The sequence below is a fragment of the Haemorhous mexicanus genome, chromosome 21, assembly GCF_027477595.1.
Source record: "Haemorhous mexicanus isolate bHaeMex1 chromosome 21, bHaeMex1.pri, whole genome shotgun sequence".
Taxonomy (NCBI): domain Eukaryota; kingdom Metazoa; phylum Chordata; class Aves; order Passeriformes; family Fringillidae; genus Haemorhous; species Haemorhous mexicanus.
Window position 1 is genome coordinate 9,108,977 of NC_082361.1, and position 14,309 is coordinate 9,123,285.

At 49.4% G+C, this 14,309-nt stretch overlaps 1 protein-coding gene across 1 annotated transcript in view; it reads right to left on the reverse strand.

Annotated features, from left to right (window-relative positions):
* Window positions 1-14,309, reverse strand: part of CACNA1B (calcium voltage-gated channel subunit alpha1 B) — a 200,412-nt gene that overhangs the window by 126,813 nt on the left and 59,290 nt on the right. The window contains exons 8-9 of the mRNA XM_059865534.1: window positions 13,972-14,028; window positions 10,206-10,415 (exon numbers count right to left, since the gene is read on the reverse strand). Of these exons, the coding sequence (XP_059721517.1) occupies window positions 10,206-10,415; window positions 13,972-14,028 (267 nt within the window). The remainder of the gene's footprint in view (window positions 1-10,205; window positions 10,416-13,971; window positions 14,029-14,309) is intronic.

The window sequence follows — 14,309 nt, forward strand, 5'->3', positions numbered from 1 at the left end:
GGGGAGGAAATTTCAGGAGTATTAATTATCCCACGTGACCTGCTCTCCTTGAAAACAGCAGCAAGATCATCAAAGGAGACTCCAAGGGCAATGTGTTCCCAGCTGAGGAATAAGATGACAAAATCTGATTCCTACAGCCTTTTTCCCAGGAAGAGGCAGATCCTCCCTCTGGATCTCAGGGCACAGGAGCAGCACAACTCCCTCTCACCCTGAGCTTGGAGCTTTTGAGGAGAAGCCTCTTCACACCTGACCATGCTGCAGTTTGTCTCCCCTTTCTCACAGGAGGTACAAGGGCTCAGTGAGGAAACTGTCTCCAGCACCAAGGATCCCAGAGTAAGGAGAGATCCATAATTGTGCTGGGAATCCATCTGACCTTCCATCTGCTCTGGTGAGGCCCCACCTGCAGAGCTGCCTCTAGCTCTGGGACCAGCAGGAGGACCTGGAGCTGCTGGGATGAGTCACAGAATTCCCAGAATTCCCAGAATGACTAGGTTGGGTTGGAAGAGACCTTCAAGATCATCGAGTCCAACCCAGCCCCAACACCCCAACTCAACCCTGGCACCCAGTGCCACATCCAGGCTTTGTTAAACACACCCAGGCATGGGGACTCCACACCTCCCTGGGCAGCCATTCCAGAACTTTATCACTCTTTCTGTAAAAAACTTTTTCCTGATATCCAACCTGAATTTCCCTTGGCACAGCTGGAGGCTGTGTGCTCTGGTTCTGTCAGTGCTGCTGGAGAAAGAGCCCAGCCCCAGCTGAGCACAGGCACCTGTCAGGAGCTGTGAGAGTGATGAGGGCACCCCTGAGTCCAGAGATCCTGGAGCTGCTCCAAGGGTTGGAGCTCCTCTGCTCTGGAGTCAGGCTGGGAGAGCTGGGGGTGCTCACCTGGAGAGGAGAAGGCTCCAGGGAGAGCTCAGAGCCCCCTGCAGGGCCCAAAGGGGCTCCAGGAGAGCTGGAGAGGGACTCTGGTGTCACACTCAGCAGGTGATGCTGACTGGCACGACTTCCAGGTGCAGGCTCCCTACCCCAAGGGTTGGTATCCAGCCAGTGCTGTGAAACCTTGTTAAATCAGCTGATAAAATCACAGGGAGAGGTTGTGGATCCTCCAGGAAGCAATGCACAGCCCCCACATGTCACATCTCTAGCAGGGAGATGCTCATCCCCTCAGCTCTGCCCCAGCCTGACCTGTCCAAGTCACAGCTCAGGTGCCCCCCAGATACCTCCACAGAACAACAAAAATCCTCAGCAGTAGTTTTTAATTGCAAATTGCACCAAGAGACCTCAGGACACCTTGCCAAGACAATTAACCATCATCCCAAAGGAGCAGAAAAGGAGGAAGGACCAAGGATTAATGTTCAGTCACTGCTCCAGCAGAGGCTGAACACACCCCAGGTATCCCAAGTGCAAAGTGTCACCATCAGGCTGACACATCCTGCAAACACACCTGCAAATCCAGAATATCACCCAAGGGAAAAGCTAGAAAGTGGCAAAAGAGAATCAAGAAATATTTGATTATATGTTTAAAAAAATATATAAAGCCAGGAAATGTTTAAAACTCAGAGCATCTAAAAACCAACTTCCTACTGCTGCTTTTGCAAGAGCCACCCTTGGCCTTTCCCAGCTGATGAGTTCCAGAGCAGAGCCCAGACCTGGCAGCAGGAGCTGTGTCCCAGCAGGTACCAGATGCTACAAATCAGAGCCCAGTGAGGCTGGGATGGAGGGGAGTGGAATTCAGACCCTGAGCTCCTCAGGCAGAAGGAATTGGCTCCATGGAGAGGCTGCTGCATCCAACACATGATTTCTTCTGAGAAGGCCCTGCCTAAATAATTGAAAATGCAATTTTGTTGTTTGGGCCTCCTGGTATTCAAACCTCACCTAATTTCATTTGCCTCACTCAAAAGCACTTTGTGATGTGATTTAAGGAGGAAAGGTTTGATACAAACACTCTTATTTCATTTCCAAGCTGTGCTGTTGGCAAAGGCCATGCAAGCATCCCTTCACCCCACACCTTTGAATTAGGTTCCTAATTAGAGTTACCAGCTCCTTTTTGTCAATCATTTATGGCTTAATTCCATTCCTGCCCCATCTCCAAGTCCAATGGCATCAGAAGCAGGTGCTGAGCCTGACACTTCCCTCTCCTCATTCTCTCTCACATTAAACTCAGCAGGAGAACCTCAGAAGGGCAAAACTTCCCCCTTTTTGCCCAAGCAGATGTGAAATGCTCAGCAGACAGAAATAAATATGCTCCAGAAAGCCTTTTCCTTGCAAATGCAGCATGTTGCTATCCAGAGGGAGCTGGGTCTTGGCTTCAAAGGCAACAACAGCACCAAAAAAAGGCCAAATTGCCCCAAACGTGAGGCTCAGCACTGGGCAGGGAACAGGCCATAAAGGTTCAAATGATGCTGTGCTCAAACACTGGATTTATCAACAGGAGACATTGTGGATTTGGGGTTCAGACCTACACAGATTGAGGAGCCAGGAAGGATCCCTGCAGGACGTGCTGGAGAGAGAAGAGAGCTTTGGGAAGGGCAGCCCCTGAGTGAAACTGCAGTGACCCAGTGCTGAAACCTCCTCCCCACAGTCCCTAAAAGCCATCCCACAGTTCCAAAAACCCATTTTTACCATCCCAAAAACCCATCTCACAGTGCCAAAACCCATCCCACAGTTCCAAAAACCCATTCTACAGTGCCAAAAACCCATCTCACAGTGCCAAAAACCCATCCCATAGTGCCAAAACCCATCCCACAGTGCCAAAACCCATCCCACAGTGCCAAAAACCCATCCCATAGTGCCAAAACCCATCCCACAGTGCCAAAAACCCATCCCACAGTGCCAAAAACCCATCCCATAGTGCCAAAACCCATCCTACAGTGCCAAAACCCATCCCACAGTGCCAAAACCCATCCCACAGTGCCAAAACCCATCCCACAGTGCCAAAACCCATCCCACAGTGCCAAAACCCATCCCACAGTGCCAAAAACCCATTCCATAGTCCCTAAAACCCATCCCACAGTGCCAAAAACCCATCCCATAGTGCCAAAACCCATCCCACAGTGCCAAAAACCTATCCCACTGTCCCTAAATCCCATCCCACAGTCCCCAAAACCCATCCCACAGTCCCTAAAACCCATCCCACAGACCCAGAGAGCTCTGGTCCCACCTTCACCCCACGGCTTTAGCCAGAGGAAGAGGAGCCCAGCCCAGCGCCATCCCTCGGGCCTCGTGCCCTGCAGCAATGCCTGCAGCTGCTCCCCCAGGATGGGATTTAGAGACTGTGGGATGAGTTTTTGGGATGGTGGGATGGGTGTTTGGCACTGTGGGATGGGTTTTTGGCACTGTGGGATGGGTTTTGGCACTGTGGGATGGGTGTTTGGCACTGTGGGATGGGTTTTGGCACTGTGGGATGGGCTTTAGGGACTGTGGGATGGGTTTTGGCACTGTGGGATGGGCTTTAGGGACTGTGGGATGAGGTTTTGGCACTGTGGGATGGGTTTTGGCACTGTGGGATGGGTTTTGGCACTGTGGGATGGGCTTTAGGGACTGTGGGATGAGGTTTTGGCACTGTGGGATAGTTTTAGGGACCGTGGGGAGGAGGTTTCAGCACTGGGTCACTGCAGTTTCACTCAGGGGCTGCCCTTCCCAAAGGCACAGCCCTGGTCACTCTGCACCTCCACAGTGTCCTCAGCATGGATTTTGAGGGGCCCTCAGTGGAAAAATCATCTTTGCTGCTACCAGAGCTCAGTGCTGCCATGGCAGAGCTGGTTTCTGACAGAAATCTCTTCTTTCTCAGAATATTGGCAGTGGTGGAAAGGAGCGTGAAGAGATGATAATAAAATCATAAAATAGATGCATGAAATATATTCTTTTATAGGCAACTGCAGCTTATTTAACCCAAGTTCTGTGCTTCAGTGAGCAGTGTCCATCTGCAGCATGAGAGAAATCCTATTTGGCCCTGGAGTCCTTTCCACACAAAGAGGGAGAATCTCTGATTGAATTTGAGGATAATTACGGGGCCATGAAGTACAGCCTGTTATTAATCACACCACGAGAATTCAAAGAATTCCTCATCAGTGCTTTCAATAAGGCCAAAGAAATCCCAAGCCTCTCTCCAAAGCTCCTGCAGTCCTTTTTCCAAAGCAGTTGTAGAGATATGGAGCATCAAGCACAGAAAGCTAATCAGAACAATTCAAAACAGAAAAGTTAAAAGAAAAGACCAAGGGGAAAATAAATCAATGCAGAGCCGTAGGCTTTTACCAACTGTTCTTTAAGTAAAATTAATTTGTAATGTAATTAAACTTCTCCCCAGAGGGACAGGTATAATTGAATTAGAGGTGCCTGGGTAGAGTTGCAGGGTTTAGCAGCTCCTTTCCTGTGCTCCTCTCCTGCTGCTGCAGTTCCCAAAAAGCCTCCTCAGTCCATTCCTGAGCACCTCCCCTGACACAACATCGCTGGGATTTTTCATTTCTCTCTTGCTCTCCATCCCACCAGCCAGGCCCTGCTCCTCTGCAGTGATGTTCCCTCATCACGGATTAACTTTTAAGCCATTTTTAAACTCTGTCACTCTCCCAGTTAAAGGATTTTGCCAAGTATTTCCAGGAGCTGTTTCAAATCCCCTCGTTCTGCCTCTATCTAATGGATTTGTGCACAAACCTTGGCAGAATGGGGCTTTCCAGGAGCATTCCTGGAGGGCTCAGCCCCAGCTGGGCTCCTTCCCAGATGTTTGTGCTGCAGAGTTACCCAGGCAGTAGGCAGGGGACACGTCCAGTCTGGCTGTCACCATGAGATTTTATGAAAAATCCCTTCACCAGGATTTTTCTCCTGAGAAGCCTCAGAAAGTGTAAACAATAATTAGCTGATTGCTTGGAATGTGGCCTGGAGGTTGCTTACCAACAGGTGCATCTTTGATTGGTTCCATGTGAATTGTTATTAATTAATGGTCAATCCCAATCCAGCTGTGTCAGACACTCTGGTCAGTCATGAGTTTTTATTATTCATTCTTGTCTTGCCTTCTGATGTCTCTTTCTCTTTCTTTAGTATGGTTTTACTATATAATTTCATATAATATAATATAATTTCATATAATATAATATAATTTCATATAATATAATATAATTTCATATAATATATAAATTCTCTTAATATTTTTTATATATATATATATATATATATATATATATATATATATATATATATATATATATATATATATATATAAAAAACTAATAAATCAGCCTTCTGAGAACTTGGAGTCAAATCCCCATCTCTCACCTCGTCCTGGGGACCCTCACAAACAACACAACAGTCTGGCCATCACTGTGACACCAAAACAAGCAGCAAAGTCCTTAAGGCACCAAATATTCCCTGCACTCAATATTCAGTTAGGGATTTGTAGAAACCTGAGGCTATGGAAACTCTGCCATCCCCCAGGAAAGGGGCAGGAAGGTTTGGGTCATCCCCAGTGCACAGCCAGGTGTGAATGCAGTCCCACAGCTCCTCAGCCTGGAATTCAGGAGGGTTTGGAGGTATGGGATACTTAGAACTTAAGAGGTTGAACTTGTAGGGGTTTTCAGGACAGTTCTCCAAGGTTCTTTGTTCAAAAATCACACTAAAATAGGTTTCTGCCTGGAGCAGACACAGTCATCCCCAAAATGAGCCCACAGAGCCTCTTCTTTTTTTGGAGAAAACCAACTTAAAAATTAAAACAAACCCCAAAATAAACAAATAAACCCCCCCCCAAATTGCCTGGTGTACATTAGAATTTCCATGATGACCATTCATGGAGAGATTTAGTTGGGATATTGGGCAGGAATTTGTTCCCTGTGAGGGTGGGCAGGCCCTGGCACAGGTGCCCAGAGCAGCTGTGGCTGCCCCTGGATCCCTGGCAGTGCCCAAGGCCAGGCTGGAGCAGCCTGGGACAGTGGGAGGTGTCCCTGCCCATGGCAGGGGTAGAATGAGACGGGATTTAAGGTCCCTTTAAACCCAAACCAGGCTGGGATCTCTGGTTTTTATTCTCATTGTCACAGTGACAGTCTTGGACCACCCTGTCTAAAAACCCAGTGTGAGCATCCACAAAACCTTTCCCTACTTTTGGACAATCCATTTTTTTCTGTGACCCACGCTGGGCTGCCCCTCCCCAGTGCCAGGGGAGTTTCCAGCAGGGTTTAACACCCCAGAAATACTCAGAGCTCCTGCACAAAGGGGACAGAGATGCTGAGGGGACTGGAGCACCTCTCTTGTGAGGACAAGGCTGAGAGAGCTGGGGCTGCTCAGCCTCCAAAAGAGATAACTGAGAGGAATCTCATCAGAACACCTGCAGGGAGGGCTCAGAGCAGGGCCCAGGCTCTGCTCCAGCCATGGGACAGCAGGACAGGCAGGAACTGATCCCAGGAAGTTCCACCTGAACGTCAGGAAGATCTTCTTCCCTGTGAGGTGAACAAGCAGCTCAGGAGGCTGTGGAGTCTCCCTCACTGGAGATATTCCAGAGCCATCTGGACTCAATTCTGCGCCCTGTGCTCTGGGATGGCCCTGCTGGAGCAGGGAGGTGGCTCCAGGTGACCCTCTCAGGGCCCTTCCCTGCCCCATTCTGGGATCCTTTGCAGGGATGGTTTGTGGAGCCCCTGCCCAGGTGTTTCCCCATTGACAAAGGGCAGTGGGATGTGCAAAGGCTGGGAGGATGCTGGGAATTTCCTCCCCAAGTTTTGGTGGGTTTCTGCCTCTTCCATGAAATGTCAGGCAGTGGGACCCCCACTCCCAGCTCACTGGGACTCCACACCAAGAGATCCAAATCTGCTTCCCAAGAGCTCCTGATTACTGGGTGTTACAGACAAATGCAGAGCTCCTGAAACATGGATCCATCCCTAATTCCAACCTGTTTTCTGTCTTAGCTGGGATAGATTGGAAGCATAATCTGTGGCCTCTGTCTCAGATAAGTTTCCCAGCTGGAGGTGAATAATTCCCAGAGACAGAAGCAGCCCTTCCGGCCCTCACTGGAACATTAGGAGTTTCCTGCTCATGGATTTCTTCATGTTCCCTTGGAAAAGTCACTGCAAAAGGTGCTCCCAAAACTGAGTTCTGTAAATCTGTCAGCTTTTTTGAGTTGAAAGACTCCAAATGTAGAGTTTGTTTCCTAAACATTTAGTCCTAATTCCAGAGGAAATCCTAATCCTCAAACTCTTAATTACTCTGCCAATCTAGCTTATTATTTCTTCTGGTAAATTGAGGTAATGAATAAGCAAGAGTGACTTCTCTGTATGGTCTGTCTCTCTTTTCAGTTGAAATCTTGCCAAAAAAAAAAAAAAAAAAAAGACTTGAAAGAAATTTCTGTCCTTATTATACATCTCTCATTAGAGCTCCATTACCAGGTGGCATTAAATATTTCAACAAATATTAATAAGGAGCTTTTGATGTCAGAGCAGTCAGTATTCCTGACCTCTAAGGTCTAGTAAAAAAAAACTTCAAAAGTTTGCCTTCCTTGTATTAAGGTAAGACCTGAGGATCTGAGGCAAGAAATATTTAAGTATCTAATTTAGAGAGAAATCAAGGCAAATTAGGTAGATAAGAATCTTTAAAGATCTAAGCCAACATTGTTAGACTGTTGGAAATATTTGAGGGTTTTTTCCAGTCTTCTGTTTGGTTTTTTCAGAAGTTTTATTTAAATTGTCATCTGGTCAAGTGCTGAATAACAGATTTGCTCCTGGCCATTTTATAGGGTCATGAATGGCTTTGTCTTCCAGGAACAAACCTCATCCCATCCCTTCAGAAGGAAAAATTATTTCATTATCAGCATGAGGAATTTCCAGGAGTTTTCCAGCTCTAGGAGTCCCAGCCTCCAAACTTCATTAAAATAAACAAAAAAGCTCCATCCCTCACCTTCCATATTTTTTTTAACCAAGCTTTGTCAGCTAGTCTGTGACCTCATGGAGACACCATTTCTCATTCATCAGAGCAATTTAAAAACCCAAACCTCATGTTTCAAAAGCACTTCTAGACTCTCTGAGCTAAACCAGGTGACCAGAGGAATCAGCTAAAACAAAATCTTTTCACAAATATAGGATAATCTTCCCTCTGGGATTATTTCTGTCACTTAATGTCTCAGGAGGGCACGGTGACACCCATCCCATGCCATCACACCCCATCAGGGAGGGCATGGAACCAAAACAGAGCTGTGAAATTGAAACCTTTTAAAGGTTCTGGCAGGAATCACAGCACGCCTGGGGGCTTAGTGCCTGATTCCATAAACACTGGCAGGATTTTTATCTCCCAGGCCATTCCAGCTGCTGGTACCCCAGGAATGTCAGAGCTGGCAGAGCTCTGAGTGTGTCCCCAACAGGAATCACCCACGGGTGCAGATCTGCTGCAAAGTGACACAAATGTCTCTGGACACAGGTTAGCCAGAGAATCCTGCTTTTTCCAGGCATCATTCCCCTTCCTTTTGTGCATGCTGCTCCAGGACAAACCCTCCTGCCCCATTCCAGGACAATTCCTCCTCCTGCTCCATTCCAGGACAATTCCTCCTGCCCTGTACCAGGACAATTCCTCCTCCTGCCCTGCTCCAGGACAATTCCTCCTCCTGCTCCATTCCAGGACAATTCCTCCTGTCCTGTTCCAGGCTTTACACCTGATTGAATCTCAACTTTGCCACAACCTTTAGGATAACATTCCTCTATCAAACTAACACCCTGGTGGATTTTTTCTGAATTGTGTGATTCAATAATTTGAATTATGATTTGAAAGAGAATTGAGATTGTTCGGTCTGGAGAAGGGAAGCTTTGAGATCACCTAAATGTGACCTTCCAGGACCTGAAGGGGCTGACAGGAAAGGTAAAGAGAGACAATTTACAAGGGCCTAGTGCCAGGACAAGGGGAATGGTTTCCCACTGCCAGAGAGCAGGGATAGATGGGATATTGGGAAGGAACTCTTCCCTGTGAGGATAGGGATTGGAATGTAATTCCCAGAGAAGCTGTGGCTGCCCCTGGATCCCTGGAAGAGTCCAAGGCCAGGCTGGACAGGGTCTAGTGGAAGGTATCCCTTCACAGGAGGTAGAATAAGCTGGCCTTTAAGCTCCCTTCCCACCCAAACCATTCAGTGATTCCAGGAGTGGTGGGTGAGGAGAACCAAGCCTTGAGGGACACTGAGAGCCAGGACGTGACCGTGGCACTGCGGGATCAGAAATGCCAGAGCTGCTGAGGGAACAGGAGTGGCCAGTACTCACAGAATTCACAGGATTCACAGAGCCACCAGGTTGGAAGAGACCTTAAAGATCACCGAGTCCAACCCAGCCCCTGTTGCCCTGATTTTTTAAGATTTTCTAAGCATTCTGATGTTTACATTCTAGTAACAAACTTTCTCACACACTTTATGTAAATAACGGATTGTTTTGCATTCTTTTATGGAGAAGGAGAAATTTGATGGACTGTTGGTTTGTCCAGTGTCATTGGAGAGGTGGCACTGTCACCCTGCAATCCACTGTCACTTTTGGAAATCTATAAATGTTGGAGCCAGGAAATAAACTTCCCTTTTCTTCACCTTAAGAGCAGTGGTGTGTGTGCTCGTGTTGTTTTGTGTCCTAGAGTGACAAGCTCCAACACCTCAACTCAACCCTGGCACCCAGTGCCACATCCAGGCTTTGTTAAACACACCCAGGCATGGGGACTCCACACCTCCCTGGGCAGCCATTCCAGAACTTTATCACGCTTTCTATGAAAAACTTTCTCCTGATATCCAGCCTGAATTTCCCTTGGCACAGCTGGAGGCTGTGTGCTCTGGTTCTGTCAGTGCTGCTGGAGAAAGAGCCCAGCCCCAGCTGAGCACAGGCACCTGTCAGGAGCTGCAGAGTGATGAGGGCACCCCTGAGTCTCCTTTTCTCCAGGCTGAGCACCCCCAGCTCCCTCAGGGGGTCCTCTCAGGGTTTGTGTTCCCAGCCCCTCTACAGCCTCATTGCCCCCTCTGGATGTGCTGGAGTGTCCCAAAGTCCTTCCTTGTTGGTAAAATGCTGTAGAACTCACCACTTGCAATATAGATAAGAAATAATAAACACCTAAGCCTGAACAGGAAATATTGTCTTGAGAGTTTCAACCCCTCTTGACAGAGGTAGAAAAAAGGAGCCAAAACCAGCAGTGAGGGGAGCTGTGCAGAGTGATAAGGTCACCCCTGAGTCTCCTTTTCTCCAGGCTGAGCACCCCCAGCTCCCTGCAGTACTCACAGAGAGCAGTGGTCAGCTTCTCGGGCTGGTCATAGTGCACCATGGCCACACAGAGGGTGTTGAGGGCCACCACGCAGAGCACGACCCAGTAGAAGCTCTGAGCCTTCACCATGCGCCGGATGAAGAAGCGGAACATCTTCTCCTTCCTCCTGAAGTAGGACGAGCTCTCGTTCTTGCCACTCTTCAAACTGGCACGGGCAAAGGGAGACCCTGGGACAGAAAGAAAAGTCACCACAGCCCATCCCAGCAGGGAAAAGGCTGCAGGGGGTTCCTGGGCACACAGAGCCTCTCCAAGCACCAGAACAGCTCAGCAGGAAGCTGGGGGTGTTGAGAATGGGCTGAGCGAGGGCGTCTCGCTTGTAATGAGGGATGAAGGGCTGGGCTTTTGAAACTTCATGGGGCAATGCCTAGCTCCGCCATCTAAACTGGGCTTCAAACTTGGCAGCAATCCTGATTGTCCCAGGTAAACTCATCACTTTTTCCTGGTTGACAGGGACAGAGCAGCAGGCACAGGGTATTTCTGCCCACGGTGTGGAGCACGTCCTCGAGGAGCTGGGTAGGTGCAACAGGAAAGCTGGTCCCTGTTTGTCCTGCTCCAAGGACCAGTTAGTAGGGAATTGAGTGAATTCTCCTTAATTTACTCTCCAGCCTCAGCTATTTCTTTAGCAAAGGGCTCAACCTGCCTCCGTGCATTGGATTTTGGGCTCAGCCATTCATTTGTCTCAATTCTGCCTCTATCAGCTTCATTTCCACTCTGGGCTGAAATCCTGGCAGAGTGCCAAGGGTTTCAAGGATAGGGAGCTGATGGAAGAAATGATTCCTGATGCCAGCTCTCCCCCTGGGGTAGAGGCACTGCTCAGATGAAAAGGCAATCTCAAGCTGATGCTGAGGCAGGAGAAATCAGGAGTAAGGGAATAAACACATGGACCCCTTGGGGCTCCCCTGCAGCAGCCAGGGAAGCTGCTGCAGGCAGGGGTAATGGTGATGGTGCCAGGCTGGCCACTGCCTGTGCCAGTGGTTTGGGACAAGATATCATTGCTGCCCTTCCCCACCCTGGGATGGAGCATCCCAGCAGGAGGAGCAGGACATGTCCTCGTCCTGTCCTGGAGCAGGTGGCTCTCCTGGGCTCAGTGACATGAACAGAGAGTTCTGGCTTCAGCAGCCAAATCCTGGAGTGTGATCACCTCCATGTCAACACTTGAAGGGGGTGGGAATCTCACCCAGCCTCATCCTGCCACATCAACCACAGCAGCCAGAGAAAGGATGAGGGATCCAGATGTGACAGCAGCAGGTTCTCCAAGCCTCACAGCCCCACACAAGTGTGATGTTCCCCCGTGGAAAGTGAGCTCTCTGCTCCATTTCACATTTCTGGCCGTCCACCAGCACTCCAAAACCAGAGCTGGCCTTGGCCAGGCTTTGAACAAACTCCGTGCTGAAAAAAATCAGTGTGTTCTTCTGTTGGTTGGAAAATCCTGCCTTTGGCAGTTTGGAAGAGAAGAAATCACAGTGTTCCTCCTCTGCTCTGCTTTAAGACAACAACAAGAGCCACAGTTTGGGATTTAGGCTGCTTCATATCACAGCACTCCTTAGCAAGTACAGAGCCCTCAGATAGCCAAACCCTCTGTACTCCCAGACTGGCAAAGGAACAGTGCTGCCCTCTCATTCCTGTCTGCTGATCTTCCAGAAATGCAAAGCAGTGATATTTAAACTGCTCCAACATGGAAAACATCCCCTTCTCCAGACTTTGGTGTCTGGGAATCAAGGCAGTGCTCTGTGCCTGGTACAGCACAGAGGGTGTGAAGCCAGTGGGAGTAGAAAGAAAAGAATAAAAGCTAAGAACAACTGCAGAGAACACCCTGGGAAGTGTTTAAACTACAGAGCTTTATACTGCAGCTATCAAGGTGCTTGTGCTTGAATTAAAGTGCAACATTTTCAGCCAATGGCCAGAGAGAGACCTGGCAAAGTCTCCCCTACCCTGAGCTGCATCTTCACGTGGCACTCAGGGATTATTTGGTAGTTCTTCCACACTCCTTCTGCTCCCATCTGAACACATTACAGAAAACCATCCAAAACCCCCTTTTCTCCAAAACAGATCCTTTATGTGTAATTGCCCATGTGATCTGATTGTTTATGCTCTGCATTCCAGCCTCTTCACAAGCCTGCAGAAGTAGCTGCTTAATCCATTCCTCCTTTTCTGCCTCGTCCCATGAATCAAAATCAAAGCCACTTTTCCCAAGTGGGTGAAGCACTCACAGAAGGTGGAAAGCACTGCTGTTATTTTCCCTGCCATATGCTCCTGAGACAGTTCCCAGCTCTGCCTCGGATTATTCCCGAGCCCAGATGCTCCATCATCCGTTGCCACCTGAAATGCTGAACTCCAAGATCTGTTGGCATGGCATTGGCTGCCCAGAGCCTGGAGGGACTTGGATTTGGAGGCAAAGATCTCATAATTATTGCAACCGTGAGCAAATATTCCAAAAATGACCATTCCTTGTTATCCATGCAGGGATCTGAGAAAAAACAACAAACCAAACCAAAAATGCACACAGGCTGCTGCATTTTTGCCCTTTTTCAGCACCAAAACTCTCCTGGAAGTGGCAGCAGTTTCACCACAAACCCTGCGGCCCAGGGGACTGTGGCAGCTCAGTGCTGGTGTCAGGAACATGCCAAGCCACGCTCATTTTCTGCAACCAACTCTTCCTTTAAAGGGGGGAAAAATAAATTCCAGCAGCAGCTGTGATCCCTGGAAACATCAAGGCCAACTTTCCAAAGGGCAGCTGAGGCACTCATGCTGTGCAACAGCCACGGACACGGATTCTCAAATGTGCTGTTTGTGCTGCTCCTCCTGTGCACCCAGGATTTGCTGCTTCATGGGGACTGGGCTGCCAAGACATTTCTTTGGAAGATAATGAGAACATCTGCTGCTTCAGCAGCAAAACAGCCTCCAACAACAGGCACAGGATGAGCAAAGCACCCGACTGCAGAGCAGCAGGAGAGGCTCTCCCACGGCTCAGAGGGGTTTGGCTCCAGCAGCTCCCTGAGGTGGGTGCTGGGTGCCCAGAGCCTCCCCTGGCAGCCCAGAGCTGCCTCTGCCTCCCCACCTGGGCAGATCTCAGCAGGGAATCAGCCCTGGGGGCTGCAGAACGGGCAGCACCTCCTCAGCCTGAGGAGCCAAATTCACCCCAGCACCGCCCCACGGCGCAGGATGCCTTGCTCTGCGCTGGATCTCCAGATCTGGCTTTAAAATCACTTAAAGATCTTCCTCTAAGACTAGAATGAGAGAATTGAGGCCACTGCCCAGCACCTCCCAGGGACCACTCCCACAGCAAAGGCTGGGACACCTCAGCTGGGCATCAGTGGACCACGGGACTGTGGCCACTTCTCTCCTCCCTCCAGCAGTGTTGTTTGGCAGATTTGGGGGTCATTAGCATGGATGAGCACGTTCCAAGCAGAATTCTGGGATGGCCAGCCCAGCAGGGACTGTCCCAAGGCTTTGCAGGGCTCTCCCAAGGGTGCAGCATGCAGGAGCTGAGGCAGGCAGCGCAGGGAGAAGGTGAAGCCACGGAGCTTTTTGCTTTGGGAAGTCGAGTGCTGCTGCTGCAGCAGTGGAAATTCATTCTCCTTCAGGAAACTGCAGCTTCTGGAGCAAAGGAGCCTCTCCAGAGGAGGAAACATGGCATGGACAGGTTCAGGTGGAGATCGAAACCTCGGGGGATGCGAAGCCAGTACTCACCAACGGAGCAAATGTCTGTGAAATGGTCCTCACCTTCTTCTGCATGAATCAGGTCATTTTTGCTCTTCTTTATTGCGGCTCTTTTCAACACTGCGTGCAAATTAAAGAGAAAATGCCCCGTGAGGATGCAGAGTGGATTCTCTCTCCCCCTCCCTTCACTCTCCAGGGCCAGCATTTCCTTCCCAATGCCAGCTCAAAGCTCTCCCACCAGGGTACCCTGGAGCAAACCGGACAACCCACAACCCTGCAGGGCCTCTGCACGCCTCAGTGCCAGGGTGCTCCACTCCTTTGCCCTTCCAGCTCTTGAAGGTTTGCCAGGCACAGCTCTGCACGTTCCACTACATGCAGCAGATGCAGGAGGGTGGGGGGAG